The sequence below is a fragment of the Callospermophilus lateralis genome, chromosome 13, assembly GCF_048772815.1.
Source record: "Callospermophilus lateralis isolate mCalLat2 chromosome 13, mCalLat2.hap1, whole genome shotgun sequence".
In the NCBI taxonomy this organism is placed as follows: Eukaryota; Metazoa; Chordata; class Mammalia; order Rodentia; family Sciuridae; genus Callospermophilus; species Callospermophilus lateralis.
Genome location: NC_135317.1, coordinates 103016755 through 103044647, shown reverse-complemented (window position 1 = coordinate 103044647; position 27893 = coordinate 103016755). Strand labels below are relative to the sequence as shown.

At 38.2% G+C, this 27893-nt stretch overlaps 1 protein-coding gene across 2 annotated transcripts in view; it reads left to right on the top strand.

Annotated features, from left to right (window-relative positions):
* The first annotated feature begins 9322 nt into the window (after positions 1-9322).
* Positions 9323-27893, top strand: part of Klhl20 (kelch like family member 20) — a 40457-nt gene continuing 21886 nt past the window's right edge. For both annotated transcript variants that reach the window (XR_013088470.2, XM_076831890.2), the window contains exons 1-3: positions 9323-9438; positions 10343-10406; positions 22448-23021. Coding sequence is in view for 1 of the 2 variants with exons in the window: in XM_076831890.2 (XP_076688005.1) it covers positions 10384-10406; positions 22448-23021 (597 nt within the window). In the remaining variant the exon portion in view is untranslated. The remainder of the gene's footprint in view (positions 9439-10342; positions 10407-22447; positions 23022-27893) is intronic.

Below are 27893 nucleotides of genomic sequence, written 5' to 3'. Positions count from 1 at the left end.
AGTAAAATAAATCAGACTCAGAAAGTCAAGGGCCAAATGTTTTCTCTCATAAAAAGAAGCTAGAACAAAGTAAGGAGAAAGGTGCGTGGGGGGACAGATCTCTCCAAAATAGAGGGAAGATAAATCATGGAGTAGAGGAAGATGGTTGAGGAGAAGGGAGGAGGGATTGGAAAAGGGAGGAAATGCAGAATTAAATGACAAAATTATGCTATGTAGGTATATGTTGTACCACAGTGAGTTCCACCTTTCTGTATATCTATACAGCACCAGGAAGACCAGCAGAGTAAAGGAAGGGGAATGGGGGAGGGAAAAAAAGAGGAAAGAGGAAGCCCTGGGACTGAAATAGAACAAATTATATTCCGTGCATGTGTGTCGAAATGTGCCCTGGAAAGCATGAGGCTTGAGCAAGCAGCAGGCTTCAGCCAAGAGGCACCCAGAGAGGGCTGATGCTGAGCCCCTCTGTCAGCACCACCTCCAGCCACTGGTGATGTCCAGATGTCTGCGTGTCACGTTGCAGCATTAACTTTATGCCACCAGTTTGACACAAACTTGAGTTCATTTATTTTTCAACATTCGGGAACTACTTTTTTTCTTTTTTGACTAAATTTTGTTTTAAAATTGTTAAGAAACATTTAAAGAAAATGTTTTAATTTGTTAAAATAAATATAGTGTTAATAAAATAATAAGATGTTTCTTAACACAGATTTTGCTTGAGTGATTTTTAAATTATTAAGACTATTTAATATTAAAAAGATCATATGCTAAATATAGAAAAACTAACATTTTCAAAGCAATCCAGCTTCCATTTCTTAACCTTTCTACCTCATTTCCTCCTTCCCCTACGATGACCCTTTTTATTAATTCTCCATTTATCTTTCCATTTTTACATATGGAAGTAAAGATTTTTAAATATAGGTAAATACATATGCATATGTACATGCTCACAGGTTGTATTTCTATCCCCATCTTAAAAGTTAGCATGCTGGTCAGGGTGGTGGTGCACGCCTGTAATCCCAGCAGCTCTGAAGGCTGAGGCAGGAGGATTGCAGGTTCAAATCCAGCCTCAGCAAAAGCGAGGCACTACGCAACTCAGTGAGACCCTGTCTCTAAAGAAAATATAAAATAGGGCTGGGGCACATGTGGCTCAGTGGTCAAGTGGCCCTGAGTTCAATCCCCAATGTCAAAAAAAAAAAAAAAAAGTTAGTGTGCTGTGAACTTCACTTGGTGCTATAGTTTGGATGATCAGTGTCTCCCAAAGGCCATGTGTTAAAAGTTTGGTTCCTGGTTTGTGCTTTTGGAAGATGGTGGGACCTTTGGAGGCAGGGCCCTAACAGGTCCTTAGTTCATTGAGACAATACCCCTAAAGCCTTTCCTCATTCTGCTTCCTGGCAATGATGTGAGCAACGGTTTTGCTTCTCCACAAGCTCCTGTCATGACGCGCCTTCTCACCCCAGGCCCCAAAACAACAGGGCCAATTGACCATGGGCTTGAACCTCCAAAACTGTCAACCGAAATAAAACTCTTTCTTATAAGTTAACTGTCTCAAGCATTTGGTTATAGGATGAGACATTCCATTTTTATCACTCAACAATATACCTGAGGAGCATGCAATACGTGGATATCCCCTGATTATTTCCACTTTTTGCCATTACAAATAATCCTGCAACGACAAACCTTATGCATAATTTTTTATTTTGTTTCCTTTTATTTACACTTTTTTTAAAATTTACTTTTGCACATGTTTCCTTAAGATAACAGAATTGCTAGGTTAAGGAAAATAACATTGCTAGGTCAAAGAGTAAATATAAATGTAATTTTGCTAGATCTTGCCAAATCTCCATCCATAGGCATTTTAGCATTTTTGTACACACACCGGTCACAAATGTATGTCTGCTTCCCCACAGTTGTGTCAACAAAGCAGATAATCTAATTTTGGATTTTTTCCTACTTTGTAGATGATAAACGGGTCCCAATCTAGCTATAATTTTCATTTATCTTATTGGGAGCAAATAGACATTTTCAAATGAGTAAGGACATTCTATTTTAATGTGAACCGGCTGTTGGTGCATTCTGCCCACTTATCTATATTTTTTGTTCTTCCTCCCTTTTAGAAGCCTTTTTTATATGCCATTATGAACCCTTTATGATACATATTGCAAATACTTTCCTATTGTCATTTTTTTACTTCATTTGTCTTTTTTCTGTGCCATTTTTTAAATGTTTCTTTTAAAAATTTTTTTTTTTATTTTTTAGTTGTAGTTGGAAACAATACCTTTATTTTATTTATTTTTATGTGGTACTGAGGATCGAACCCAGGGCCTCGCACATGCTAGGTGAGCTGCTCTATCACTGAGCCACAACCCTAGCCCTTTCTGTGCCATTTTTATATGCAAATTTATCAATTTTTTTCTAAACTTTTAAATATTTATTTATTTGTTCTAATTAGTTATTCATGACAGCAGAATGCATTTTGATTCATTGTATACAAATGGAACACAATTTTTCATGTCTCTGGTTGTGTAGAGTACAGTCACACCATTTGTGTCATCATACATGTACCTAGGAATGTCCATCTCATTCCACCGCCTTTCCTACCCCCAGGCCCCCTCCTTTCTCCTCCCTCCCCTTTGCCCAATCCAAAGTTCCTCCTTTCCTCCCATGCCTCCCCTTTTTTGCTAAATTGAGTCATGATCAGAGAAGTATTTCTCCACTCTTAAGAAATTCATCCATGTTTTCCTAGTTTTTTAAATGTTTTCATTATTTGTATTCAGATTCCTAATACTTTGGTTGTCATACAATACAAAGACTCAGGCTTCTCACCCCTACAGGAGAAGGGCCATCCCAGCCTCAGAGCTTCCCCTGCGGTATTCAGAGAGCTTTGGTGAGACTGTGGCGGAGTTCAGTCTTTCATATGGAATAAGAAATCAATCCAGTTTCACCGGCTTCCCCAGCTGTCAGCATCATTTGTGAAACAGTGCCTATCTTCCCCTCTGATTTGAGATACTGCCTTTATCACATACTAAATTCCCATTGCTCTTAAGTCTATCTCTGACTTCATTTGTTCATATGCTAAAATCACAGTTTCAATGATACAGGTTTTATATTATATTCTGATATGTTTTTATAAAGTCTCAGTTAACCCCACCCTTTGCATCTTCTATTTTTAGGGCATTTTGGGGTATTCCCATTTGTCTATTCTTTCACATAAATTTATAATCAATTTATCTAGCTCTGTAAAAACTGATGTTGATTTGACTTGATGCTATGGTTTGAATGACTGGGTTCCCTCCAAAATTCCTGGAAACTTAATCCTCAATGCAAAAAGTTCTTAGGAGGTGTTACCTTGGGGGTGATTAAGTCATGAAGGGAATGGGATTAGCTCCTTTATAGAAGGGTTTGAGGTGGGTGTGGTGGTGCACACCTCTAATCCCAGCTACTCAGGAGGCTGAGGCAGGAGGATCATAAGTGCAAGGTCAGCCTCAGTTACTTAGTAAGACACTATCTCAACATGAAAAACATAAAGGGCTGGGGATGTGGCTCAGTGGTAGAGCACCCCAGGCTCAATCCAGTACCACAAAAAGTAAAAAAATAAAACGACTTGAGGTTGAAGGGTGGGCACCTCATGTGCGCACAGAGCATGCATTCTGCTCAGAGTTGCAGCAACAAGGTGGCATCTCAGAAGTAGGGAACAGACTTTGTCAGTCACCAAATGCCAGCCCCTTGATCTTGGATTTTTGAGCATTCAGAACTGTGAGAAAACAGAGTTCTGTTTTCATAAGTCAGTCTAAGGCAATTTGTTATAATGGCACAAATGGACCAGGATACTTGGAGTGTGTTGTGTTTATAAATTAATTTTGGGGATGGTTGGGCTTGGATTTGGTCGAGTGTATCCCTGGAAGGCTCATGAGCTTGGTGCTCAATGTGCCACGTTGAGTGGTGATAGAGTCTTTAAAAGATGAGGCCAACTGCAAGATAATTAGATCACAGGGACATCACCCTGGGCAAGGATTACTGCTTCTCTTGCAGAGAGAGTGAGTTCTCTCACTTATGTTTTGTAAAAGGAGCAAGACTAGCCCCTGAATCTCTGGCTTCCCATGTGTTCTCTTCTGCCTGTGGAGCCACTATAGTGATGCATAAGCTATGAGATCCTGACCAAAGGCTAAACATATGGGGACACACAACCATGTACTTTTCAGCATCCCAAACTCTGAATTAAGAACCCTCTTATTTTATATTCCCTTGCCTCTGGTATTTTATTATAGCAACAAAAAACAGACTGATACAGGGGCACTGTTATCCTTATGAAACTGAGTCATCCTATCCAATAGCATGGAAAGTTTTTCATATATGTTTGAAAGTCTACTTTTGTCTTTTTCAGGAGGGTTTTATAACTTGCCTCATACAAGTCTCATATAACTAATAACTATTGATTCAGAGGTTGTAAGGATTCAAATTTCAACTTACAGATGAGAAACTGAGGATTAAAAGGACTAAGTGATTGCTTGATGTCACAGGGTCAGCTCTGAGACCAGGTCTTCTGGCTCCCATCACAGCACTTCCTGTTATACCACCTGTCTTTGTCAGTTATATGTTGCTCTGATGGAATGCTGGAGGCTGGGTGTTTTAAAAATAAAACAAGTCTGTTTAGCTAATTACTCTGGTGTCTGGAAAGTCCAAACAGCATAACATCTGGCGTTTTGGTGAACTCATTCCCACCCCTTACTCCACCCCCACACTGCGTTAAAAGAAGTGGGAAGGGAAAAGACCATTTTGAAGGGACAAAAATGCACCTGCAAAAGTGGAGGGACATCTTACCACACTTGCCCTTACCCTCTAGTGTAGATAGGATGCCCTGCTGGCTGGTTCTTAGCACCCATCTGTCACTTTCAATTGTGTCTCAATGGTAAACAACTATGTAAGTCATGGTTCAATTTTATAATGCCTATCTTCTCAAGAATGAAAATTCCACAAAATAAGGGGCCTATGGGTCTTGTTTACCACTGAATCTTGGGCCCCTGCACAGTATTTTATCCTCAATGGCTTACATCCTCCAACCACACCCTACCTGCCTACAGTTACACAAGATGTGATTTCTAATTGAACGACTATGAGTTGATGAAATTGAAGGGAGATCAGTAGAGTAGAGGGGAGGGTGAAGGACGGGAGAGAGGGAAAGGGAAGTGTCGGAAAGTGAGTTAGGGGATTGTACAGTTACATTGTAACAACAGATCCCATCATCTTGTATAACTACAATGCACGGTGGAAAATGGGGAGAAACAAAAGACAGAAAGACTTAGAGTTAGCTCAGCAACCCCTGAAGAAGTGCTAGGCTGCTGCCACTGCCTCACACTGAATCTAGGTAACATCTATTTTGGGTGTATCTTCAACTAGAAACTCAAGGCCTCCAACAGCATCATCTTTCTAAAATGATGGAGGTCATGTACTTATTGTAAATGCCAGGTTTGCCATATGTATATTTCTAAATGGAGTTTCCTGCCCTTAACATAAGTAGAAAGAGTGGATTCACATTGAACTGCTCTACTTTAAAAAGAAATAGAGTAGCAGAAGCAGAAGCCAGATTGCAGAGAGTTGGAGAGTGAATCACAGATTCACAAAAGGAGGAGCGACTGCTCTTATCTGGCCCGGAGTTTAAAAATCAGTCTTTGGTTTGCCGTATTCCTTAACATTTTCATACCTTCTTCAATATTATAACTACAAATAATTTAAAATATAATTCACATTTTGGAAAAAGCCTAAGGTCACTTTGAAGATGTTTTTACTATAGGCAATTCACATGTGAAAACCTTAAAGCCAGCTTTTCACACATAAAACATGCTTCACCCAAATTACATTGTTCTATTGTGTGCATGTAGAAATATGTAACAACAAATCCTACTGTTATGTGTAATTACAGTACTCCGTTAGTCTGCTTTTTTTGTCACTGTGACCAAAATATCCAACAAAAATTGATTTTGGCTCATAGTTTTAGAGGTTCAATCCATGGTCAGCTGATCCATTTCTCTGGGCACAAGGTGAAGCAGAGGTACAGCAGAAGGGCATGGCAGAGGAAAGCTACGTGGCACTCAAGACTCAGAAAGAAAGCATCAGGTGCTTGGGACAAAATATAATTCCAAAGGCATGCCTCCAATGGCCTACGTCCTCCATAGACGCCTTTCAGATTATCAGTCACTCAAATGGATTGATTCACTGATTAGTTTATAGCCCTCATAATCTAATTGTGAGCCTTCAGCGGACACCTCATATCCAAACCACAACATGCACCAATAAAAAAAAATGTAAAACAAAATAATTTAAAAAAAAATTTTTTTAAATAATTTTTATTTTTTAAAAGTAAATTGTACATTACAGGAAAAAAAAAAACACAAGCAAAGAACAAAATCATCCAGTCACAAGAAGCTTAGTTGGACGTGCCCCTCTAGGTTGTGTGCATATATACACAATATCCCATTTTGTGTGATTGAGATTGTGGTGTGTATTATGCTTTTCCACACATCATAAATATTCACACAATTCAAAATCCCGAAGCTACATGAGTATTTTTTGATAACCAAGAATACACTACACCAACTCAATCTGTTATCCTTTCTTGGGGACAAAAATTTCACTGAAGACAGAAATGGGAACAGGCCTCTAGATAGACATATTGGCAGAGTTACAACTAAAACAATTCATTCCCTTAATGCTCAATGTAAAATGAAACAGCAACAGAATACACCAAGCTTGTTTCATTAACAGATTTCTACTACTAAAATATTAGCAAGAATGCATGTTCCCAGTGAATTAAAATATTCCTATAGTACAGCCAGAAGAATTTTTTAAAAATTAAAAACATGTTAGCAAATGATAACATTTCAAAGATATTTCACTAGTTATCAGAGAAATATACATCCGAGCCATTTTATACCCATAAGATTGGCATAAACAAGTTGAAAGTTGCGGAACACCAAGTGTGAGGATGATACAGACCAACAAAACTCTAAACCCTTCTTGTGGGAGAGGCAACATAACACTGTGGCTGAAGGCAGAGAGTCCTGAGCCACTGGGCACGGCATCCAGTCCCGGCTCTGACTCTGACTTGCTGTGTATTCCAGAAAGGTGTTTCCCAGAAGCACCTGACTTTGGGCTAGTTATGTATTATCTTGACATCATCTGTAAAATCCGAATGATGATATTAGAACTTTCCTCAAGAGGACTAATGGTTATTGATGAGATAATAAAACATGCTATATTATTTGCTAATGTTATTTAAACAGAACAACTTTCACTAGTGCTAGTAAAGTTGAAGCTGTGCACAGCACACTCAGCAATTTTACTTTAATTGCATACCCTAAAGACATTCTTAGAGGTGCATACAGGAGGCATATGCAAGAATTTACATTACAGCATGTTTGTAATGGAAAACTGGAAACAGTGAAAATATCCATCTGTGAATATTTCAGAAAAAAAAAACATTCTTGGTGTATTAGAACTGGTTGCCAAAGATGGAAGGTGTTGTGAGGCCAAAGAAAAAGGCAAAGAGAGGCAGAATTGCACGTTTACTTTGTTAAGAACTGGCAGAGAGCAGTGTGACTTTAGTGGCAGCAAGACAGCAGGATCCCTGCACCCCTAAACATTAGGAAGGGGGTTGTATGTTAAGGTAGGCAAAGATGGGCTATGGCCAACTAGAATGTATGTGTTTTTTTTTTCAAAAAGTATTAAGTTAAATGTCAGTTAAGAAACAGTCTGGGCATCAGTGACTTTGTCTCACAGGGTTGGGGATGAGTGCTATTGTCACCAGGTGGGAAAAAGGGTGATTATAACCAAGATGGCTGTAGATATGTCAACATGGAACCCTACTGTAGGATAATGGATTTATCAAAATCTGTGGGATATTTATAAAAGATTACCATATAGCAGTGAAAAAACTGTTATTGCAGTGGTTCTTGAACTTTAAATGCATTATAATCACCCAGAGAACTTATTAGAATACAAGTTACTGGGTCTGAGGTTGTAGCTCAGTGGTAGAGCACTTGCCTAGCACATGTGAGGCTCTGGATTCAATTGTCAGCACCACATAAATATAAATAAATAAAATAAATGTATTGTGTCCAACTACAACTAAAAAAATAAATAAATTTTTAAAAGTATTGTGTCCATCTACAACTAAAAAAATCTATTTAAAAAAAATTACAAGTTACTGGACCCCACTTCCAGAGTTTCTGATTCAGTAGATCTGTGATGACCCCCAAGGATTTGCATTTCTCAAGTAATGTTGATGCTTTTGATCCAGGACTACATTTTTAAGAATTATCTGAATTGAACAGCCATTAATCAGCATGGACAGATCTTACAAACAGTGTATTAAGTGGAAAAGACAAGTTGCAAAAGATGGCATACAATTTGATACCATATACGTAATTTTAAAACATAAAAAAAATTTACATGTGTACATGTAGTGATAATCACAGGACTAGGAGTGGAAAGTATAGTTCTTTGGACCTAAACACTATTCATTCCTCATCATATGCTTATTAACAAGAGGCATCCTTTCCTTTTCAGAAACAACTAACTAAATAGACCTAGGTAGATTTCATGTAAAGAACAGCAAAAGAAAAATCCAGTTAAACTAATGCTTAGCCTAGGATAGTTATCAGGAAACCAGCAATGATCTTTTTCTGATATTCTTTAAAATTGTAAAAATATCACACCTTACCTTTGCAGCATTTATTTCATATATATATATATATATATATATATATATATATATATATATATATATATAAAAAATCACAGGGCTATGGGGAATTTGAAGAAAAGACAAATTGAAAGGGGAACACTGTTTTCCCGTAATAGGAAAGTGAGTCCACAGAAGCTGTGCCTGTTGGTAAATACTAGGCACTGCCTTGGAGTCCTGGATAAAATCGTGGTTCCTTGAAAGCTATAGTGTGGGGAATGTGGAGGGTAAGGTCTGTTTCTGATTTGTCTGTGTAGCCTCAGCACTTCACATAGTAAGGGTCTGAGATATAATACACATATATAATATATATTATATTTTTATATATAATATCATTTACATATCTTCATAGAAAGGAGAAAGCTTCAAATACTACCAGTTCAGCAGTAAATAAGGGGTCACTATCCGGGTACAAGAAAGGGACCGAGCACTGGTAGTCTTTGAAGTTTTTGGAATTTCCAACAAAGGGCGCGGCTACTTCCGGAGCGGCGTCGGAATCTCTTGCCGGGATACGTGAGTTTCTGCGGGAAGGATTTAGAGAGAGGACCACTTCCTGCTTCTGGTTAGGGGGAGGGTGCGGGGAAAGGAAATAGTTCGCGGAGCGGCGTCCTGCCTGCGCTAGCGGCGGCAGAGGCGGAGGCAGAGAGGAGAGGAGGGCGGAGGAGGCGGAGGAGGCTGAGGCAGAGAAGAAAGTGTCAGAGCCGGTAAGTGAGCGGCCGTAGAGCCGCGGACACCGGACGGCGCGCCAGGTCTCGCTTTGCAAACGCGGGATCCCAAGTTGCCGAGCTGCCCGCTCGGGTCAAGCCAGAGCGTCGTCGGTCGCCTGTCAGTCGGCGCCGAAAAGAGGCTGTTGGGGCGCCGGGCCGGGCCTCGCGGGGCGCCAGGCTGTGCGCTCGCTGGCTGACAGCCTGTCCTGGACCTGGGGGAGGTGCCGGCCGCCCTGCCGGGGGCGCTGGGGGTCCGCGCCCCGCACGGCTGCCTCCGGCCGTGCGTGAATGCGGGGAAGGAAGCGAGTCCTGGGCGTCCCGTGGAACCCTCGGTCCGGCGAGATCCCGCCGAGTGGGTGGCCAGCAGCGTTTCTGGGGCCAAGGGAAGGGCTCGTGAGTCCGCAGCCGTCCTCTCCCTGCCCCGTGCCAGCTGCCCGGGGCTTCGAGACGAGTGGTTGGGTAAAGGCAGTTGCCGCCCCCTGTGCCTTGTCACTTAGGAGCAAGTTCACACCCTTCAGGTCCCGTGTCAACCCGCGCATTCCCACCCGGTCCGTCCGGTGGGCACTGTTGTGGGTAGCGGCGATTACTCTGGAAATGCACTTGTTGGCCAAGGCGGAATTAAGAGTCTCTGGGGAGTTTTTGAGGAGGGACAAGACTTATCTATAATCAGGACCATTTATCGCACTTTCCTGCACCTCGCAGGTGACCGTCTGAGCCTGCAGAGGAAGGATAGTCCTCCTACCCGCCCTGGACTTCGTGGTGATTAGAAGTCTGAGGGATATTACTATATGAAGTTCTTGATTACTGACAAAATAAGTGAAATTATTATAAAAGTTTTTTTTTGCTGGAAAAATCAGAAATAACTTTTATTAATTTACTGGTTTTTGTTTGTTTGTTTTAGGTTCGGCTTTAGAGTGTAGTGAAGGATACTTTTCATGGTGCATGGAAGGAAAGCCAATGCGCAGGTAGGCATTTAGGAAGAAAACAATAAGTTACACTAAACGAAATTCAGCATGTTTAAACTCAAGGCTTTTTTTAAAAAAGGTTCTCAAATCTTATTAAATTTTGCTTAGAACAAATGATTCTTGTTCTAAAATAAATCATATTCTTTGTTCAAACATGTTTTATGGTTACTGAACTCTATTTAATCATTTGTTATTTAACAGCAAAGGTAACTCCTGGAGCCCTTTTTAAGAGAATCATTTCTTGAGGAGGGTATGAGTAAGAACTAGGAGCTAGAATCAGAATATATTTCCTTTTCTAGTTCTGTTATTTTCAATGGACCTTAAGCTTTACACCTCTGTAGCCCAGTTTACTTTTCTAGTATATCTGATCAGGATGTTGGTAATTCATGAATGTTTGCTGATGTTTTGATATTACTAAATGAAAAGATGTTGTGGAAGTGACATATTCTGTTTTCTTATATGTCTTTCTCTACAATAGAAATATTTGTAAAGTACATGAAGAAACATTAAATGCTTCACTTCATTTTTTTTTAATTTTTTTATTGGTTGTTCAAAACATTACAAAGCTCATGACATATCATCTTCCATACATTTGATTCAAGTGGGTTATGAACTCCCATTTTTTACCCCAAATACAAGTTGCAGAATAAAAACGACAAAATCATGGATTTTGCAGGGAAATGGATGGCATTAGAGCAGATAATGCTAAGTGAAGCTAGCCAATCCTTAAAAAACAAATGCCAAATGTCTTCTTTGATATAAAGAGAGCAATTAAGATCAGAACAGGGAAGAAGAGCATGAGGAAAAGATTAACATTAAACAGAGATGAGTGGGGTGGGAGAGAGGGAGAGAGAAGGGAAACTGTATGGAAATGGAAGGAGACCCTCATTGTTACACAAAATTAAATATAAGAGTTTGTGAGGGGAAAGGGGAAAAAAAAAACAAGGGAGAGAATCACTTCATTTTCTAACATTGCAAAAACCATTGATTGCTTCTCTTCCTCATCTGCCATAAATATCTTATGTAATTGCTAAAATTAGACCTTTTTAAGGAAAGGTAGTGTGTGTGGGAATGTTTTTGGTTTATTAATAATTTCTATATAAAATATTCACTTAATTACTCATATCTGTTCTTTTTTTATCTCTTTTTTTTTTCTTGTTCTATTACATAATACTGTCAGGTATTCAAACTCCTGTTGGATGATTCCAGTGCCATTGTTAAATAACAGCTCTTTCTTCATCACTCTCACTTGGCCAGAGGCTGGCCTGCCTGTTGCTCTCTAGTCTTACTTTTACCTGCTGCCTATTAACTTCTGTCACACTTCCCTACCTTTCTTTGTTTGGCTGTCAGTTGCAGCTGCATCCCAGAAGGTAGTCTCTATAAAATAACGTTGGGTTTATACTCAGCTGCTATTAAAGAAGCTTTGGATGAGAAGTAACTTTATTGAGATTATTTGAATACAAGTTCATTCTCCCTGTTAGATTGGGAGCTGAGTTTCATAGGTCTTTATATGTTTGCACCCCTAACACCTAATGATCACTGAATAATTGAATGAACAGCTTCTGCAGACAATCTGGTAGAGGGCTATGAAAAAGAAGAGACTGAGCTATGCACAATGACTCAGATATACCAGCTATCAAGAGGCTGAGGCAGATGGGTGACAAGTTTGAGGCCAGCCTCAGCAACTTAGTGAATCCTGTCTCAAAATAAAATTTAGAAAGAGCTGAGGATATGGCTCAGAGGCAGAAAGTTCCAGTGCCATACACACATATGTGCGCGCACACATACACATACACACACGCGCGCACACACACACACACACACACACAGAGTTTCAAATTAGTATTAAAGGTATTCTTTTTGTGTGCTTTTTTTTCCCCACTCAGAATTATTTTGAGTTCATATTTATGGAGTAAATTCAATACATGTATACAAGTGTAATAGTTTAATCAAGGTAATTAGCATTTCCATCTTCTGATGTGAATTAGTATAGCCATTATTAAAACAGTAAGGAAATTCCTCAAAAACCTAAAGCTACCATATATCCAACTATCACCTTATGAGATATATATACAAAGGAAATTACTACATCAAAGATATATGCATTCCTGGGCTGGGGTTGTGGCTCAGCGGTAGAGCACTCACCTAGCACGTATGGGGCTCTGGGTTCAATTCTCAGCACCACATGAAAATAAATAAAATAAAAGTATTGCATCTAGTTACAACAAAAAAAATACTAAAGAACAGATATATGCATTCCCATATTTATTATAGCACTATTTATAATAGCTAAGACATGAAATCAATTGAGGTATCCACTGATGGATGAATAGATACAGAAAATGTAATAAATACATGTACACACAGAGGAATATTATGTAGCTATAAAAAAGAGTGAAATCTTGTCACAGCAATCTCAGTGGAACTATAGGACATTTGTTAAATGAGATAAGCCAGGTACAGAAGGACAAATGTTGCATATTCTCATTCAAACGTAGAAGTCAAAAAAAGTTGATTTCAGAGAAGTAGGGAATAGAAGCTGGGCAAGGTGGCCCATGCCTGTAATCCCAGCAGCTCAGGAGGCTGAAGCAGGAGGATGGTGATTTAAAAGCCAGACTCAGCAAAATCAAGGCATTAAGCAACTCAGTGCGACCCAGTCTCTAAATAAAACACAAAATAGAGCTGGGGATGTGGCTCAGTGGTCGAGTGCCTCTGAGTTCAATCCTCAGTACCCCTGCCCTTCCCTGCAAAAAAAAAAAAAAAAGAAGAAGAAGAAGAAGTAGAGAATAGAATAGTGGCTAGGAATTGGGGGAAGGGGAGAGGAATTCAGGGAGGTTAGATAATGGGTACCAAAATACAGTAGATAGGAGGAATAACTTCTAGTGTTTTACAGCACAGTAGGGTAACCATAGTTTACAACACTTTATATTTTATAAACTAGAAGACAAGAATTTGAAGGTTCCCAACACAAATAAATGATAAATGCTAGATATTCTAATTCTTAATTATAAAGTTTATGAAATTAACTGGCATTTTTAATAAAGTTATTCACTTAAGTATTATGTGTACATGATGCAAAGTTTTAAAAATATAGTATATTCAGTGAAAAGTGAATCTCCCAGTGTTGATCCCAGCTCCTAGTTTTCTTTTCCAAAGGCAACCTTATACATTCTTTCAGAGGCATTGTAATACATATAAAACATATGAAGAATATCTGCCCTTTATAAAAAAATTGATGTAGGCATATTATGTACAGTCTTCAATAAATAAGTTATTCAGATATTTTGCTGTTACAACCAGTTCTGCAGTAAATATCTTTTTTGTTGTTGTTTTTATGGTACCGGGGATTGAACCCAGGGCCTTATGCATGCTAGGCAAGCATTCTACCAACTGAGTTGTATCCCCAGCCCTGCAGTGAACATCTTTGTAGGTGGTTTTTACTAAAATGTGTAAGAGTAGAATAAATTCTTAGATGTAGAATTAACCAGGCAGAGTATTGGGCATTTTAAGTTGCTGAGGCTGACCTTGACTTTGAAATCCTCCTGCCACAGCCTCCTGAAACTCTGGAATTACAGATGTGTACCACCACTCTTGATGAGTCTGCACGTTTTAAAATGTTGGTAGATTTTGACTAATTTTCCTCCTCAGAGATTGTATCAATTTGCAATCTTACCAACAATATTATAATAACACTAATAATGTTGTAAGATGTTATTTTTAATAATTTAGAGAAACTAAAACATTTTATAATATAGTTTTCCATTTTCCATAAAAATATAAATTGGAAACTGAGTCTAATTCTATTAGAAATTGGCTCATTTAATCATCAAGTGTTTATATAATACCTGTATGTGTCGGTATACTGATTGTATACAGATGAAGTGATAGAAACAGACATCAGTATTTTAATAGAGATGTAAATCCTGAGGAGGGAACTTCTGCTCTGTAGTGATGTGGAGAGCATCACAGAGATGATGGTATTTAAGCTGGATCTTCTAGAAAGGATAATAACTTACTTCTGAAGAAACAAGTAAATTAATGACACCATAAACAGAAGGAAGAGTTTGTAAAGAAACAAACATAATGGCACCCAAAATCATACATGTATGGAATGTGAGTTTATGGAGTGTAAGGTATATGGGGAACGAAGTGGAAACCAGAAAAACATGGAGAACAAAACTATAGCCATGGGAAAGAGTTTGACCTTTATTCTTTACATATTTAAGAGCCAATAGACCTTGTCTCAAAATAAAATATAATAAGGACTAATTTTCCTCCTCAAAGATTGTACCAATTTGCAATCTTACCAACAATATTATAATAACACTAATAATGTCCTAAGATGATATTTTTAATAATTTAGAGAAACTAAAACATTTTATAATATAGTTTTCCATTTTTCACCCTGAGTTCAATCCTCAGTACCACCACAAAAAAAAAAAAAAAAAGAAGAGGATAGGTTTCAGTAAGCCACGAATACAGTCTGTTTTGTTCACTTGAGGATTATTGTGTCTGTATTCAGCTTATAACTGGATTATGGGTCTGGAACTGAAAAGAGATTTGAACTAGGAATTTCTTTTAAAAATTCTAAGTCATCCTCAGTGGCTAGGGAGGCTGAGGCAAGGAGGATCACAAGTTCAAAGCCAGCTTTAGCAAAAGCAAGGCGTTAAGCAACTCAGTGAGACCCTGTCTCTAAAAAAATACAAAATAGGCCTGGGATGTGGCTCAGTGATGGAGTACCCCTGAGTTCAATCCCCCATTGCTCCCCCCACCCCAAAATTCTAAGTCATAAGTATGCAGAAGGTTCTTCCGGCTACTGACATGAATGAAGGTAGAACAGGAAAGGAGAATGCCAAGGACAGAACCCTAGGCAGTACCAGGGGTGTTTAAGGTGGAACCTAGGAGGAAAACCCAGTAAAAATTCTAAAATGGATAGAGGCGTTAGGTGCTTTGGGTATTATTTACTTGTATCTAGAGATTTTACTGATAACTTTTTACCCATAGTGAAGATCATATAAGCTATTCCATGAATTTACTGATAACTTTTTACCCATAGTGAAGATCATATAAGCTATTCCATGAATTTAATTATCTATTTAGATCTCTTATCTTTAAAGATTTTCTAAAAGGTATACTTAAATATAGTGGAAAATAGATCTGCTTGATCTGATGTCCCCTGGCATGCATATGCAGTAGGTCTGCCTGCTCAGCACCTCTACCCTTCCCACCTTCACGAGGCTCATGAGAAAATTAAATACTGTGCTCTACTTCTTAAGCTTTTTTGCATTTGGGGGTGGCTATGTTATATTATGTTGCCCACAGAGTGTTAGCAGAAGTTGCTGAGAGGTATTCTAGGGAGGTTTTCCTGACACACAAGGAGACCAGCTTGCTGGCATGGCTTCTTGCCCTTCCTCCTCCTCCTTGCCTTGATCCCTGGCCCAAAGCTTATACTCATTTTATCTAGTAAGCAGTGATGAGGTATCTTGAGGCTAAAACATTCACAACCTCTTTTCAGATGAAGGTTAGGCAGCCTGGCTTTTTAGTATGAAATCAGAAAAGGCATACAGTGCCTGGTGGACACCCTTCATATAAGCAGAACTGGAAGAGGGATTCCAGTAGACAGGGAGCACAGTTCCAGTCGAAGGACACATTCCACATATCTTTGGACTAAGAGATAAAATTTGATTACAAATACTTTAGAACCAAGATATGTTTTCTAAACTATTGTGTTTAATTTTAAAATTATCTTAGCCACTTACAGAAAATGATTCAGTTCCTTAATTAAATCATGGATTAGTAGATCTGAGAGTATGATGCAACCTAATAACTCTGAAATTTGAAGTTGACTCTCTTAGGGAGGGCAGAAATGTTATTTGCTTAGCAAGATATAAAAAATTTGTAGCATTTCTTTGGTAAAGGTGAAGTAGTAATTAAGATATTTGATTTGTGGGGCTGGGATTGTGGCTCAGTGGTAGAGTTCTCGCCTAGCACGTGCATGCGAGGCTCTGGGTTTGAGCCCTAGCACCACATAAAAATAAATAAATTAAATAAAGGTATTGTGTCCAACAACAACTAAAAAAATTTTTTTAAAGATATTTGATTTGTTCTTTGGTTCATGCTTTGTACTTGCACATGATTTAATTATTCTCCTCACTGTCATTTTAGCACACATCAGTATTCATGGGATAACCATCTATTTATCCTTGTCTTCCTGAACTCCTGACTTTGACTTCTCTCATTTCAACAGTTCACTTCATCACTCAAAAATCTTCCTGAAATTTTAAACATGACTAATTTGTCCTCTAACCTTCTTGAATATATACTTCATGTCTTCTCTGACCAGTCAGAAACAGCATGCCTGCACTTTTCCTTGTGGTACCTGGGTAGAATCCAGGACCTTGCGTGTGTTAAATGTGTGCTCTGACTGAACTACAACCCTCAGTGAGCTACAGCTGCTGAGCTACAACCACTGCATCCAGTTTCTCATCATCACCCAACTCCTTAGTTTGTCTGAGGCATTTCCCAACTCTAGATTCATCCATGAGTTTATATTCTCTTATCTTGGCTGTTGGGTATTGCTGAATAAAACCAACCACAGGGAATTCATGCTACTGTATCCATGCTCTTCAAAATCATTTGGGCCAACAGTGTCATCATCCCGCAGTGCTGCTGTGAGTCCTGGTTATTGCTTACTTGTTCCACAGCAGGTATTTCACATCCTTACCCATCTTCATGATCCCATCACCACTCTCACTGGGAGCAAATGACGTGTTGCTCCCATTTTTTGGACCTCACAGAAAATAGAGGCCATGAGGTAATGAACTTCCCCAATTTCCTGATGCTTCCCCAGAATAAACACGTCTTTTTTCTGCATTATTTTCCCTGTCATATCCTTCCTCTGATCTCCCAAGGTGAGCTCTTCTTCCTTTATTCTAAGATTCATTTCATCTGCATTTTGGTTATGTGCACTCCCACTCTTCAAGGATCTTGCTCCAGCATTTATTCTCTCCTCTTTATATTTTTAAATTTCTTTGCATCAGTATTTATTCATTTTCAAGTCCTCCCCTGCCCCAGAAGCAAATGGACATCTTACTATATGTCTGCCCTTTTCACACCAGTTTTCTCCAAAAACACTCCATACTCACTGTCTCTCCTCCTTCGTTGATCACTACCATTGAAAGCTTGGTTTCCTCATCACCATGACCTCGGGGCTCTTGAATACCTTGGGGAGGTCATAGAGTTTGTCAGCAATTTACTAGCTGTCTTTCTCCTTATATCACTGTCTGCCACCATTTTTAATCAGTTTTTCTTCTTGTTCTTTCGCCACCTACAACTTTTTAAAATATTTTTTTAGTTATAGATGGACACAATACCTTTATTTTATTTATTTACTTTTATGTGGTGCTGAGGATCAAATCCAGTGCCTCACACGTGCTAGGCAAGTGCTCTACCGCTGAGCTACAACCCCAGCCCTCCACCTACAACTTTATCCCTCCAAATTACTATTATGAGCAGTTTAGTTCTCTTTATTCAATCCTGATATCTCTATAATAGAAGTCTTTTAAATCCTGGTATGTCTTTGGCTGGTGAAATAGCTCAGTGATAGATCTTTTCATGTCTTTTCATTTGTAAGAAAAGGCGCAAATTCAAACCATAGTTCTAAACTCTCAATAGTATCTATAGAAAAACACAGCAATTATAGATAGTGGGGGGCCCCTCTGGAAACAGCAGTAATTAACCAGTCAAAACAATAATAAGTTTCTGTACTTGGTTGGTTAGTAAATTTAGAATATGTGACTAGTTTTGCTGTTACACATTTTAGCTGCTGTATTTTGGATGTCATAATGTTTGGGGCTGAAAGTCACACAAAGTCTTGATGCAGCCCGGCTTCATCACTGGAATAATTTATTTACTGCAAGACCAGAGGTAGGGTGGGCTTCAGGGATGGTTCATTCCATAGCTTGATGATAGCACTTAGACCCAAATTCCTTCCTTCTCTTTCATGTAGTTGCTATTGCATTAGTTTCCTCTCAACCAATCCTTTCTACCACCACTACCAGTGCTGCCTTCTTGTTAATGCCCAGCAAAAGAACCTCTTCCTGAATCTTTTCCTTTGTGTTAACTGCCATCTTAGATAAGGGAATGCCATCAGTTAATGATTTAAGAGAACTGAGAATTCATCCTTAAAACTGGATAAATAGTTAAGTTTTCCTTGACACCTATGGTGGGGTAGAGGAATAAAATCAGAATTATTTTAAAGCTTGAAATAATTGTTGGTAAAATGTCATTACTAGAGTTTATCTTGAAGTTACGTTTTTTTATAACTTCTAAAAGAGTACAATATCTGCTGAAGTTATCATTAGTAGATTTTCTTCCCTTTGATTTTAAAAATACTGATTCTTTCACAAACTTGACATTTACTAAAAATGTTACTTGAGTTTAGTTTCTTTTCCTGTATTTTTATAATGTCATTAATTCAGTTTTTGAATAGAAATCCACAGATTGAAAAGCAAGTAATCTGAGACCCCCCTGGTTTCTCTAGCTGAATTTTTACTTGGACAATAAAGCTTGCTTCCTCAAGCCTTCAGTGAAATCTTTCCTAGGATTCTGCTCCATCCTGGGGAGGGGAGTAGTTAAAGCTTCAAATCAACACATCACCCCTCAGATCTTTAGAGCATTTATTTCATCAGACTCCAAACAAAGAAGTTGTGAACGTAGATGTGGCAAGGTGTGAATACAATCTATTTCTAGGTCTCTTATTATAATTTCCCTTCAAAGGCACCTGGAAAACATATAGAAAAGAATTACTTTCTACCAATAAATCCTTCTGGACATAATGAAAATGATGAAAGGTGTGAGCTTAGATTTTTTTTTTTAAGTGTGCATTTATAGCCAGGCATGGTGGTGCATACCTGTAATCCCAGCAACTCAGGAGGCTGAGGCAGGAGGATCCCAAGTTCAAGGCCAGCCTCAGCAACTTAGCAAGACCCAGTCTCAAAATTTTTTTAAAAATGGACTAAGGATGTGGCTCAGTGGTAGTGAATCCCTAGGCTAAATCCCCAGTCCTCCCCCCCCCAAAAAAAAGTGCATTTAAAAGATGAATAGCACAAATACAGGAAAAAATAACTTTCTGTATAGAATTAAGTACAACTTCTTGTAATATTTAAAATGAGGTGCCTCTTAAATTTTCAGCATACTGGTGATCCCTGTTCTTGTACCCTCTCATTCTCCTAAAAGAGTAGTGTGGTACAATCAAGTGGCCATGTGTTTGCTTTTTCTCCCATTGGAGAATAATAGCAACATAGACCAGATTTCTAAGGTCATTTCCATTTTAAATACTCAGTCCCATTGCCTAAGAGAGTTTGGGATAATAAAGCACAGAATTTGGAGTAAGAGGAGCTAACATTCAGACAAACTCAGCATTGTCATTCCTGGGAGGTACGGAAGGTGATTTCCCCAAGATTATACCTAGTATGTGATAGAGCATAGTGGTTTGTCCGATGCTTGCCTGGCTTCAAACAGAGTACTTTTTCATGAGAACTAGACAAGTAAATTGATGGGTATAACTTATTTTGACAAGAAAAGTTGAATTCATTAGCAATTATTTAGCAGGCCCTGGACTCAGATATTAAAATACAGGAGTGAGCAAGCGGACAAAAGCATTTGTCCTCACCAAGTTTACATTCTGGTTGGGGGAGAGAGCCAGTGTATTATGTCAGGAGGTGATATATTCATGAAGAAGGGTAAAGGAAGTAATTGGAGTAAGAGTTGGGGTTTCATATAGGGTGGTATGTAAGTTGACAATTGAGCAAATATCTGAAAGAAATGAGGGAGAGAGTTCTGCAGATGTTTAGGAGAAGAACCTTTCTGGAATAAGGAGTCAAGCTCTTAAGTAAGAGGAGCTGGGTAACAGATTATGCCAAGTGAGGAAGCACAGTTTGCATACTTAAAGCTTGTACAATGTATAGATGTTGACACGTATATATTGTGCCCTGGTCCTATAATTCAGTGTTCATTGAATTTGGGTAATTTACAGACACTCCTCCAAGGAGTGAGAACCTGTCTCAAAACAAAACAAAACAAACAAAAATGAAATAAAATAAGAAGGGCTGGGGATGGGCTTCGTGGTATAGCTTCCCGGTTTTAATCCCCACTACAAAAACCAAAACAAAATATAATACTTATGTCAATTTTTTTCCACATATCCCTTTTTAAAATAAAATGATTATTTCAGCCTCTGAAAAGTATATCTTTTAACACAGGTAGGCCACACACACTTGAATATACAGTTTATAGTCTTCCACAGTGATGGAGACAAGTATCAGTGTCAATTCCCCAAGCACCAGTGTCACCCTACCCCAAACTGTTTACTTAAAAACCAAAGACAATAGCAGCAAAAAAATCTTTGAGGGGCTAGGGTTGTGGCTCAGAGGTAGAGCATTCGCTTAGCAAGCAGGAGGCACTGGGCTCAATCCTCAGCACCACATAAAGTAAAAGGAGGACCTTGTGTTCACCTGTAACTAAAAAAATAAATGTTTTTTAAAAAGTCTTTTTGAATAATCCAAAAAAAGAAATGTTCTATTTCTTTTCCTTTTTTGTATCTTTTGGCCCTTGTGGCTTAGAACTTTAAATCTTTGGCCAGAACTCCACATAGTGACTTTCAAACTCATTTTTTATAACCTGCAATTTACAAAGGGAACCAGTTATGAAAACATATGTGAACGTGTATATGCACACAGTTGAACATACTTAACTAAATGTATGGAATGTATGCCAGTATTTTCTCATCCTGTCTCATGTTTAATGCTTCTTATAAGGCACTGAATTTTTATAACTAAACCTTGTCCCTATTCATAACACTCTTATTAGGAAAATCTAAACCTCTAAACTGCCAACAAAACTCAAACCTTTGGAAACTACTTACTTACAAATTAAAAAGTGTATGTGGGTTTATTCTTTTCTCCTGTAATCAGAGTAAAGCTTCACTAATTCAGACTGATCTGGAGGGAGAATTTGACATAATGTAGTTTTTTGTTCTGTTTTATTTTGTTTTGGTTTTTGTAGTGGGGATTAAACCCCAACTCTAACGGGATGCTATTCCACTAGCCCAGCCCCAGCCCTTCTTATTTTATTTCACTTTTTTTTTTTTTTTTCCTGACAGGTTCTTACTCAGTTGCCCAGGTTGGCCTCAAACTTGGGATTCTCCTTCCTTAGACTCCCGAGTCTCAGGGATTATAAGCAGGTACCACTTGCTCAGCACATATGTAGTACTTTTAAATGAGGCTCATTGTCATATTTAATGTTTCCAGACCCAAATGAATCTCAAACAATCTTGCTCTAAAGACTCTTCTTTTTTAATTTTTTTAATTATAGATAGGCATAATACCTTTATTTTGTTTATTTATTTTTATGTGCTGTGTGCATCGAGCCCAGTGACTCATATATGCTAGGCAAATGTTCCACCACTGAGACCCCACTCTACAGGCTCTTAAGAGTCCTGCTAGGGGCTGGGGATGTGGCTCAAGCGGTAGCGCGCTTGCCTTGCATGCGTGCGGCCGGGTTCGATCCCCAGCACCACATACAAACAAAGATGTTGTGTCTGCAGAAAACTAAAAAAATAAATATTAAAATTCTCTCTCTCTCTCTCTCTCTCTCTCTCTCTCTCTCTCTCTCTCTCTCCTCACTCTCTCTTTACAAAAAAAAGAGTCCTGCTAAATAAATCAGTACTTTACTGGCCATTTTCTTTACTGTTTTAATATCATCTAATTATTCTGATTATTTTCTGATAACTTCTGGGATGAATTACCCTTTATTTTATAGGATTATGTAGTAAAAGGGCTCTGACTTGGAATTAATGCCAATTTAAGAGACTTTGAAGAAATTTGAGCTTTAGAGTTCTTAGAAAAGGAGTTCTTTAGGGGTGCGTTTCTTTCTCTCAGTAATTGCAAGTTTCCTTACCTCTTGACTTAGGAACACTTTAGTTAGGGCAAAAGAGAGTTTCTAATACTTGTCACCTTCTCTCCTGTTCCCCATTCCCATAGGTGTACCAACATTCGCCCAGGAGAGACTGGAATGGACGTAACAAGCCGCTGCACCCTTGGAGACCCCAATAAACTGCCAGAAGGGGTTCCCCAACCTGCCCGTATGCCCTATATCTCAGACAAGCACCCTCGACAAACCTTGGAAGTGATTAACCTACTGAGAAAGCACCGGGAGCTATGCGATGTGGTGCTAGTTGTGGGCGCTAAAAAGATATATGCTCATCGAGTCATTTTGTCAGCCTGTAGTCCCTACTTCCGAGCTATGTTTACGGGAGAATTGGCGGAGAGCCGTCAGACAGAGGTCGTGATCCGAGACATAGATGAGAGGGCCATGGAGCTTCTGATTGACTTTGCGTATACCTCCCAGATAACTGTGGAGGAAGGCAACGTTCAGACCCTTTTGCCAGCTGCCTGCCTCCTCCAGCTGGCAGAAATACAGGAAGCCTGCTGTGAATTCTTAAAGAGACAATTAGATCCTTCTAACTGCCTGGGCATTCGGGCTTTTGCTGACACACATTCTTGCCGTGAGTTGCTGAGGATAGCAGACAAGTTCACTCAGCATAACTTTCAAGAGGTGAGCTGTACATGGTTGTTTGAATGCATTCTTAACCTATTTGTTGGAAGGACAATATGGGTTCACAATCTCCAATAAATGACATCTGCTTGGATATTTACTACTGGTTTTCATTCATAATATCAAGTTGTTTTAAATTCTAAACCTGGGTTTTTTTTGTTGTTTTGTTTTTTGGGTTTTTTTTTTTGGTATCAAGAATTGAACCCAGCAGAGCTTAACCACTGAGCCACATCCCCAGCCCCTGTTTTTATTTTGTGACAGGGTCTCATTAAGTTGCTGAGCTGGCCTCAAACTTGAAATCCTCCTGCCTCAGTCTCCCCAGTTGTTGGGGTTACAAGCATGCACCACTGCACCTGGCTAAACCTGGTTTTTACTTTAGAGGCCAATGTTGTGTTTTGCCAGTAAAAGTCATTTCTCACTAGCCAATTTATAAAGAGTTAATTTATAAACCAAAATACAGTCCATTAATTCATAAGAGGATCTATTACCTGATAGAATAACTGCAGTCAGTCATTTGCTCAAGGCCTTTTCTTCCTGATTATATGAATTAGTCAGCAGAATAAATTATAGACCAGAGGTTATTTGTGAGTAACCAAAATACCAAGCAATAATCAGAAAAATTTATATGGTATCAAAGAATTTTTCAGTGAACACTATTTTTCACTTATTCATTGAACGGATCTTTATAAAGCCTATTGTGTTTCATCCGCATAGGCTATACAGTAGTAAACGAACACCCGCAGTCTCTACTCATGGAGTTTATAATTTAGCTAATCTAGATGACTATTGTGGGCCTGTTACACAAATAATTATCATCACTGGGGTCTGCAGAGAAGGAAGCCTTGAGTGATTTGGAAGTGTGTAGAAGTATTTAACTTGGATTCTGGAACAGCTCATGCAAAATTCTGAGACACTAAACAAGTTTGAAGAACTGAAAACAAAACAAACAACCTACTCTAGACCCCAAGACCTGGGGTAGGATGTTACCTCATGATTTCACAGAAGGAAGAAGGCCCAATCACATCAGAGTTGATAGACCATGGTAAGAATTTGAGACTTAATCTTTAGAGTAATATAGTTTTAAATTGCATTTCTCTTAAGATAAGCAAAGTCAAACATCTTTTTATGTGTTTAAGGATCATTTTTATAATTCTTGCAAATTATGTAATAATTCTTCCCCATTATTCTATTAAGCTTTTAGGGTTTTCCCCCTATTAACAATAACAACCTTTTATCTATGATATAATGGATATAAATATTTTTTCCAGTTTACATTTGTCTTTCAACTTTGTTTGTTATATTTTTGGTCATGCAAAAGTTTTTGGTTTTGAGTTTGTTTTGTTTTGTTTATTGGGGATTGAACCCAGGGGTGCTTAAGCACTGAGCCACAACCTAGCACTTTATATTTTTCATTTTGAGGCAGGGTCTCACTAGTTTTCAGCCTCACTAAATTGCTGAGACTGGCTTCAAACCCATAATCTTCCTGCCCTAGCCTCCTGAGCCACTGGGATTACAGGCATGTGTCACCACAACCAGCAATTTTTGCTTTTTTAAATGTTGTCAAATGTATCAGTCTTATTACATTTAGAATTTCAAGACAGAATTCAAAAGCCTTCACCTATATCAAGTTACAGAAAAATTCACACAGATTTTTTTTTCTACTATGTATGTGGTCTGTTTATCTTTGTGTATTGTGTGAAATATGAGCCAAGTTTTGTCTTTTTCTAAATGGTCAACTAGTAGTGTGAGGTAGACTGTATCTCAAGGTAGCATCTGTATTATGTACTAGATTTCTGTATGTATTTGCTTTTGTACCTTTGTATTTGACAATGTACTCCACTGTTTTCTGTAATGGTTTATTTATTAAGGCTTTACAATATATCCTTACATGAGATATACATGTGACTCCCACCACCACCACCCTGCAGTGCTGGGCTATGCATGCTGAGCAGGTTCTCTTGTACCTGAACTCTTTTTGCATGTTTATTTTCCCAGATGAACTTTAATATCACCTTATCCAACTCTAAGAAAAAACTTATTTATATATTTATGGAATCATATTAATCTATAAGTTAAGAACAGTCCTATATATGATGTCATATTAAAGAACAAGATTTCACTTCTTTAACTATTTTGAATCACTCAGGAATGTTCTATCATTTTCTTCATGTAGGCTTTACAGATTTCTTTTTTAAGTAGATTTGGTTTTTTTTTCCCTCTCCTATTTAGTTTTTCTCCTCCACTATATCTTCTAACTGGTTATCATTAATGTATATGAAAGTTACTTACTGAATTTCTTATTCTTTGAGTTACTTCTACCATTTTTTTTTTTTAAACTGGGAATTGAACCCTGGCACAGTGGCGCATGCCTGTAATCCCAGTGGCTCCGGAGTATGAGGCAAGAGGATCATGAGTTCACAGCCAACTTCAGCAACTTAGTGAGGCACTAAGCAATTCAGTGAGGCTCTATCTCTAAATAAAATACAAAATAGGGCTGGGGATGTGGCTCAGTGGTCTAGTGCCCCTGAGTTTAATCTCCAGAACCAAAAAGGAAACTGGGAATTGAACCCAAGCACACTTTACCACTGAGCTATATCCCTAGCCCTTTTTGTTTTGTTTTGTTTTGGGAGACAGTCTTGCTAAATTGCCCAGATTGGCCTGATCTTGTAATCTTCCTGCTTTAATCTCCTGAGTAGCATCATCAGCATATACCCTGTTCTTGATTCTTTAGAGTGTTCTTGGCATCCTGTCTTATTTGTGCATATTAATAGTTTATATTTCTTTTCAGTCACAAATTGATTTTTTTAAAGTTCTGCTTTAATCATAACTTTTTCTTAGATCAGAACACTATTAACCATAAGGAAATTCTGCAGTCTCTTCTAGTTCTGAGCTTGCCTTTCAAGGGAATTTGATACATACCATAATGAAATTGCAGTGTATTAGTCCACATAGGTGTAAAACGAGGATCACCATTTGGGGGTTAACACTTATGACACATTTAAATTACTTCTGAACTTTATCAGATTTATCCTTAATTTCCTTCTGTTTTATTAGACCTAGCCTAATGCATACAGTGTCATTCTTATTCAGAAACAAATTTTAAAATTGTCTTTAAACTCAGCAGCACAAAGTTCACCATATACTACATTAGAAAAAGTCTAGGTGACTTTGCTTATTCACTCTGCTTGTTTTTAGCTTTGTTCATTCTCAAATAGTATCTGCGTTCATCTGAAGAAACGGAAAGCAAACTATGATTATCATAATAGTGTGGGTCTTAAAATTCAATCTCCTCAAAACTCTTAGTTAAGAAAAATTTTTAATCATGTTTTCTTAACCTGTCATTTGGTTCAGGGTAGATTTCAGTGCTAGATTTGCCCTGATGATATATTACTAATATCTATTTCTTGTTGCTGAAAAAGAATTGGCATTTTAGCAGACTTTGTCTATCACCAGTATTATTTTTTTACTTTCTGCTCTTATTTTGTGCCAAATATATTTTTACACAAATTTTCATGCCTTCCTGCTATGTCATGTTTTTGTTAAATAATTATTAGTATCATAGTGGTTTATTCATAAACTTTAAACCTGGTGATATTTCAGTAACATTTGGTTTTTAATCAATATGTTGGGAAAAGGAAAAAAATCTTACTCTTTGACAAGATCTTAAAAGAATATTAAGACACTTTACAAAGATACATGATACCATACTTGTACTTAAGAGAGGACATCAGAAAATAAAAAAGGGGAAAGGAAGATTCAGCCATGGCTAAAGTTGTGCTTGATATGAAACCAACACACTAGGAACTAAACTCCAAACGATTCTCGATGTTGTAGCCCTTCACCCACTCCCAACACAGGGAAGCCAGATAAAACAGTACTGTCCATTAAATTTAAATTCCAGACAAACAACAAATAATTTTTAGTATAAGTATGTGCTATATTTTTGTTTGCTAAATCTGGCAACCCTACTACAAAGAATAAAATGCAACCATTCTACTTATTGTTGCCTGACTAAGCAGCCTTAGCTAATATTTATATCCTGAACCCTGGAAAGTATTTCACAGAGATCTTTGAAAACTTGAGCTATTAAAAGGTATAACTGACCTAATGGCCCTTAACTGTTTCATTTTGAGATTTGCGTTTTTTCTAATGTGTTTGAGGAAAACGACCAAATATTCAAATTATTGTTATAGCCTTATATATCCTGCTAAATAGTCTGTTGAGTTTGATGAGGATGAAAATAACCCAATCTCAAGAGAAAACTTGGTCTGCCTCAGGCAGCACAGGGGGAACCAGCTCCCGGCCAATCCTGCTGGACCAGCAGACATTCCAGGTAGCCCCGTCTGGAGGGATGGAGCAGTGGCCACTACCTTTTCTGCTGCATCCTGCCCTTAGTCACACCCTGAGGAGTACACTCAGGAGAGCCTGGAATCTGTGGCTGCCTGCGCCTCCATCTTACAGTTCCCTAGACTTGAGTAAAGATAAATCCTGGCAGTTTGTAGTTCTCATTAGAATATGTATCAGAGTTGTGTGGTCCTCAGAGGTTGGTCTCCTGCTCTCCTCATATTCATGTTGCAGAATTGTAGGCAGCCTCATTCTTTTTTTAAAACTGACCCCTTAGTATTTCTACCCTAAATACTGCTCTTAATCAACTAATCTTCCTCTGAAAGCTTTTCCTGACTCTTTATGTACCTCTGGACATTTGTGGAATTTTAATTTGATATAGTTAATTTGGCTTATTTGATCTTTAAGGGAAAATGTCATTTGTCTTAAATTGCTTAAGTCACAAGTGATTATTTTTGTAAAATTTTGATTGTGATCTCTATACTTTATTTTTAAACCATACTTCAGATATTGTTTTAAACTTACATT